We start from the raw sequence: 6,387 nt of genomic DNA on the forward strand, positions 1-6,387 counted from the left end.
AAAAAATATCTAGAAGGTAAAGTAAAGGGATAATTTGGAATAAAAGAGTGGCGTTCCATACCTTGACATATGTAAAGCGGTGGGCCGGAGCTTTCATTCCATCAAAGGCCACGTTTTCAACAGCGTGGACCAATCCGCAATGGGCCTTTTGATTCACCTCTAACTTGACCTATAAATACACACAAGCACCACAATTAAACCGGTCCGATCCGGTTCACACGTCCCATCAAGAAGACCTATCATTCAACCCGCGCCGCGCTTAAACCCTCGAACAAAAACCTAGCTTCATTCTTCTTCGTCTTCTCTCTCTCATGCCCTCGCACCTCCATCACACTCCCTTCACTCTCGGAGTCACTCGCAGACACACCAAACCCTAACCCTAACCCTAATCATTTGCAGGGGCGCTTCCGGACTTAGAGTCTCAGACGAAAATGTCTGAAGCTTACAGGACCAGCTCCGTCGATTGGAAGCCCTCTCCCTTGGTTGCCCTAGCCACCAGCGTCGACGACTCCCAAGTCGCCGCTGCTCGCCAGGATGGCTCCCTCGAGATTTGGCTCGTCTCCCCCGGCTCCGTCGGCTGGCACTGTCAGCTGGTACAATTACAACCGCGAGCTCTCTTTCTATGTATACATATATAGCTATTGAATTGATAATCTTCAGTAATTGATAGCTTAGCTGAATTTAAAGGTTGAAATATCAATGTTATGTTTTGTTTTGTTTTTTGCTTAGACGATTCATGGCGATCCTGAATCGAGAGTATCGTCGCTTATTTGGTGTCGTGCCGGCTCGAAAGGATTGCCTTGTGGACGGTTGTTTTCCTCGAGCATCAATGGTTCAGTTTTGCAGTGGGATCTTTTCCATTTGAAGCAGAAGGTATGCTTTTATGTTTGTAATGAAGCTAAATTGAGCATTTCCAATTTTTGGCTTGAAAGGCAAATTTTATGCAAACAGTCAATGAACATTAAGAGTTACTAAAACTTTCATAATTCTTCTTAATTTTTAGTTCTCGAAGCACTCACTGTGATGAATTATCAGATGCTGTGACTAAATATTGAATTTCATTCTCAGACCGTGTTGGATTCTATTGGGGTCTCGATCTGGCAAATGGCTGTTGCACCATGTAGTAGTGATATAGAATCAAAGGACTACCCTATTGGAAATGGGTGTTTAAAAGCTAATAGTACCGAGGGGGGTGATCCAGAAACAAGCGATAGCGAAGATGATTCCGACTCCTCTGAGATTAATGAACAATCAGTTGTTGAGGAGCAGCTTGTGGCATTAGCTTGTGATGATGGTTGTGTGCGAATATACAGTATTACTAAAACAGATGAGTTTGTTTACACTAGATCGTTGCCTAGGGTCAGTGGTGAGATATCTACTCTTCAACGTCCTTCTAGTTCTTGTAGTTTTGTTTCTCTTCCATATTTAATTCTCTTCGTAAGTTTCCATTTTGATGTGTGATGTTCTATATTTCAGGACGTGTCTTGAGTGTGACATGGAGTCCTGATACTAAATTTATATATTCGGGGAGTAGTGATGGGTATGTATGAACATTGACAGCAACTTACTTGTTGTGAACTTGTATAAATTAATGTGTTATATTATTGTCATTTCTATCATGCATTTGATGATTTTTTTTTTCGTTGGGTAGGATGATAAGATGCTGGGATGCTAAATTGGGCCATGAAATCTATAGGATTACAGTTGGGCTTGGAGGTCTGGGAAGTGGACCTGAACTTTGTGTTTGGTCGTTACTTTCTCTGAGGTAAAAACGAGGCACATCTTTATTATTTTCTGCAGCTTCAAATTGATTTTTCAGTTTGTCGCATCTAGTGGTGTTTATTAGCTGCTGAACTACCTTTTTGAAAATTGAGTTCTTTCTTTACACCAGGTGTGGGAACCTTGTCAGTGCAGACAGTACTGGCAGTGTTCAGTTTTGGGACAGTCAGCATGGAACTCTATTGCAGGCACATTCGTACCACAAAGGTGATGTAAATGCTCTGGCAGCAGCCCCCAGCCATAATAGGGTGTTTTCCGCTGGTTCTGATGGTCAGGTACAGGTTATGTTTTGGAGACAAAAATCATTGGTAGTTCTGGATAGTTATTCTGCTAATTGTTTTAGGAATCACGAATTTGATATGTCTTTCCAGATTGTGAGGAAATTATAAATCACTTCAGTTGTAGCAACATATGCATTCATTTCTCTTTCTTTTGTTGTGGATTGTTTGAACCCTGCATCTTATGTTGCATACAGTACCATTAGACTGTTTTTATGCCATAATTGGATTTTGTTCAATCATTTCTTATTGCATTGAAGTGAAATTCTGTGGCGGTAGTTATAAACTTATGAGTAGTAACAAGAACAGTTTCTTATTTTCTCTAACATCTTGAACTAATTGAATAAAAATGGATGTAAGTTAGAGACATCAAACTCACTTATGAAAGGATAGGTATATATTCATGCTAATAATTCTTTATTGCTGAAATTCACTTTTTTTTATCGTTTTGAATTTGATAATTTTATCAAGTAATATTCTGTTGTCCAATTCGCTGATTGACTACAATAACCTCAATGGTTCACTATTTACTTTTGTCAGGTTATTCTTTATAAGCTCTCTAGTGTGACGGTGGGATCTAGTGATGACAAGTCTTCTTCTGAGTTATTGAAGAAATGGATCTATGTTGGTCTTGTAAAAGCTCATACACACGATGTTAGGGCTTTGACAGTGGCTGTACCAATCAGCAGAGAAGGTTTGCCCATATCTTATGCATGATTTATTGATTTTCCTTGTTTTTGCTGTTATTTAATCTTTCCCTTTTCACACATAAAAAGATTCATTAGTTTATGCTCTTTGTTACGTCTCAACTATTTTCCAATTCTTAAATCAAGTCATTCTCTAATTTGCAGATCCCTTGCCAGATGAAGGTATAAAAATACACCGTAAAGAACGTCGTAAGATAACGCATAATAATATTAATGAGTTTAGTTATCGTAAATGGGCACATTTGGGTGTTCCCATGCTTATATCTGCTGGTGATGACACAAAGTTAATCGCATATCCTGTTAAGGAGTTCACACAGTTTAAACCTCATGATATCTGCCCTGCGCCTCAGAGACTACCAATTCAACTGGTGCTTAATAGAACATCCAAACAGTCATTGCTTCTTGTACAAGCTTCTAGTTGGGTGGATATTCTTCTTGTACGTGCACAAAGTGGCACCTTTTCCAAGATAGCTCCTGTCTCCAAATGGGGCCAAGCCTCAACAGATCTTTTGGTTCGAGTCAAGAGTAAGGCATATCGGAAGATCATTTGCAGCACAATTTCAAATACGGGAGTGCTTTTTGCATATTCTGATCATGTGAAACCTAGCCTATATGAACTGAAGAAGAATAAAGTTGGCAAAAGTGCACTGACTGTTAATAAAAGACAGCTTCCACAGAAACTACCATTTGCCCATTCCATGGTTTTTAGTTCTGATTCTTCTCGCTTGATGATAGCTGGGCATGATAGAAGAATATATGTAAGCTATTTCCTTCTTGTTGCTCTATTTCATCTATTGTTTCAAAGAATTTTTTTTTTTTTTTGGGGGTTTGACTGTAAAGAGATTGATTATTTGAGACATGATAACCTGTAAAACACGTTGATTAGATAGGGACAAAACCTGCGTATTCATTTAATGTTATGTGGCTTCCATTTCTTGACTTACCTCACATGATATAGGTTGTGGATGTGAGCAGAGAAGAACTAGTGCACAGGTTCACCCCTTGTCGCGATTTGCAGGATCAAGAATTACCACCTAGTGAGCCTCCCATAACAAAACTGTTCACCAGTTGTGATGGGCAGTGGTTGGCTGCCATCAACTGCTTTGGAGATATTTATGTATTTAATCTGGAGATACAAAGGTATGAAACTATACTTGGTGTCTCTTTTTCTGATCAGTGCCTATGATAATAAATTTCTTTTTTATTTTTTACTAGGACCTTGACGAATTTACTATTATAACTCTTTTTTATCATGTAAAACAGGCAGCACTGGTTCATTTCAAGACTAAATGGCGCATCTGTGACAGCTGGTGGTTTTTCTCCTCGAAACAACAATGTGCTTGTAATCACAACCTCTTCAAATCATGTATATGCATTGGATGTTGAGGAGAGAGAACTGGGAAACTGGTCGAGGCAGCATACGTATTGTCTACCAAAGAAATTCCAAGAATTTCCAGGCGAAGTTATTGGGCTCTCTTTCCCACCCTCCTCAAGTTCATCTGCTGTTATTGTTTACAGTGCCAGGTGCGCTCCTTTTTCTTTGTCTATGAATGAGGTGTGATTTGCGCATGTTATAGAGCTCAAAACCATGGAAGTTGCTAATGTGAAAAAATGAAAGATAATCCCTTGTTATGTTGGTATCCAGAGGTAACACAATCTTTGGTTGAATCCGAGTCCGGTTTAGGCATTAGATTTTATGTTGTGAGGATTTTACAATAAACACTAGACCTGCCCTAGGACATGAAGGTGGTGGTACCATATGCCGGAGTCGTGTCTGAGGGGATGGCATTGGAATGCCATACCCATTCTAGAGCCAAGTCAGTTAGTGATATTTAACCGTGTAAATGTTACCATTTTGACGGACTCGCGTGTCCCATGGTTTTTTTTGCGATCTCCTTAATGAGTAGTGCAGCTTATAGTAGATTTTGGGGATATCAGTTTTTATGATATAACTAATTTCAAGGTTATCTTATGCTTTAGGGCAATGTGCTGGATTGATTTTGGGAAGCCCATTGATCCAGACGATGAAAGTGGCATGCCAAACGGTCAGAATCCGACATCGATGAATTTGCAAAGTAGTAATTCGATTAAGAAGATTCTAAAACGTAAATTGACAGACAGTGAAACTGAGAGTAGACTTATGGCTATGAAGAATTTTGATTTTATTTGGTTCCCAAGTCCAGCTTTATTTTTGGGTCATCTTTCGAATAGTTCTCTGTTGATGATAGACAAACCGTGGATGGAAGTGGTTAAATCGTTGGACTCTGCACCTGTACACAAACATGTTTACGGGACATAATGCCATGGATGGTTTAGCCTTCGAGAGAGTGAGAGAGCGATCAAATGTGGCATTCGATCTCCTTTACATATTCGCCATCGTTTCTTCTCTTTGGTTACGAAGGGCTAAAGCATGTTGTGTAATTTTACTCTTCAAAATTTTGTTCTTGTTAACCAGTTTAAAGAAGTTTGTCTTACGATTCTTTTAGGTTTGTGCATTTGATGGGTACGTCCCTTTCGGTTCCTTGTAGGCTTTGGAGCAGTATGATTTCTTATCTTTTGCATTTTTAAGAGACTATAAAATGTATATTTGTAGGTTCCATTTATTGAAGGAACTGGGAAGTTATCCTTGCTTGTGAACGGTGACATGAGATGTTACGGAAAATTTTGCTTTTCGGCCGACGAATTTGCGAGGTTTGCTCTTGTTCTGAGTTTTACACGGTCAATTCCATCGAGCTGTATTTTCTTGCCGGTTTCACCCTGCGCTGATAAAGTTTTGGAGTCCGTAGAAATTCCACGGTTCGAATAACCCGAAACAAGGGGGATGGGACCTGAGAGTACGCATACCAATGTAAGAGGGGTGCTGGTCGGACAGCCATGCCAATCGTCCCTACCCAAGAATTTCTGGAGTTTTTGGAATTTAACGCGGCATTTTGCCACTTTGAGAATACGCCCAACAACAATTTAAGAGGGGTGCATTTGAGCTTAATGCTGGTGGTAATGTTTACTATCATATGTATTATCGTTTGATGAGTTTAAATTTTGAAATTTCTATCTATTTACTTTACATATTTCAAAATTTAAACTCATCCAATGTTAATAAATAGGGTGAAACATTAATGTCGAAATTTAAACTTATCTAGTGGTGATAATAAGGGGATCGACCTTGATGATAACAAGAGGGATCGACCATTTTAGTTGGAAATTTTCGGCTCTCCTTTTTCTTTTGTAATGTTGCACGACGGTCAAAACAATAGGCTTTTCAAGTTCATTATGCAAAAAATCAATCAAATTAAAATCATGTAACCATTCAATTAGGTTTCATCTTCAATTGAATAACATGGTTCACTTATTTATGGATAGTTTTAAGATGATTAGACAATTCATTATCGGTGGATTTTGACCTTTAAAGGGTGACCTATAAAATAAACAGTTCGAATCATCGTATAACATTTCAGGATAAAAATGAGAATCAAGAAAGTAAAACTAAAGAGAGAATTGACCGATTAATATTTGGTGGAATTTTTAGATGATTAGACAATTCATATTTGGTGGATTTTTTAAAGTTGAACTTTAGAGTGACCTAGAAAACAGACAGTTCAAATCATTGTTTAACATTTCAGAAT

At 38.6% G+C, this 6,387-nt stretch overlaps 1 protein-coding gene across 1 annotated transcript; it reads left to right on the top strand.

The window, feature by feature from the left end:
• Nucleotides 1-204: 204 nt before the first annotated feature.
• On the top strand, nt 205-5,387 carry LOC126604587 (WD repeat-containing protein PCN-like). Its single transcript, XM_050271878.1, has 11 exons — nt 205-593; nt 730-873; nt 1,069-1,366; nt 1,477-1,540; nt 1,652-1,765; nt 1,892-2,054; nt 2,598-2,751; nt 2,909-3,522; nt 3,723-3,904; nt 4,028-4,288; nt 4,745-5,387. The coding sequence occupies exons 1-11, from the start codon at nt 432-434 to the stop codon at nt 5,061-5,063; spliced, it is 2,475 nt and encodes an 824-aa protein (XP_050127835.1). The 5' UTR covers nt 205-431; the 3' UTR covers nt 5,064-5,387.
• Nucleotides 5,388-6,387: the final 1,000 nt, after the last annotated feature.

This window comes from Malus sylvestris, chromosome 15 (assembly GCF_916048215.2).
Source record: "Malus sylvestris chromosome 15, drMalSylv7.2, whole genome shotgun sequence".
NCBI lineage: Eukaryota > Viridiplantae > Streptophyta > Magnoliopsida > Rosales > Rosaceae > Malus > Malus sylvestris.

Bases quoted from the DNA above. Each gene is read 5' to 3' on its own strand.
- LOC126604587 (XM_050271878.1), top strand. From the start codon at position 432: ATGTCTGAAGCTTACAGGACCAGCTCCGTCGATTGGAAGCCCTCTCCC. The intron at 594-729 runs GTACAATTACAA...TTTTTTGCTTAG, and splicing joins TCGGCTGGCACTGTCAGCTG to ACGATTCATGGCGATCCTGA. The intron at 3,523-3,722 runs GTAAGCTATTTC...CACATGATATAG, and splicing joins GGCATGATAGAAGAATATAT to GTTGTGGATGTGAGCAGAGA.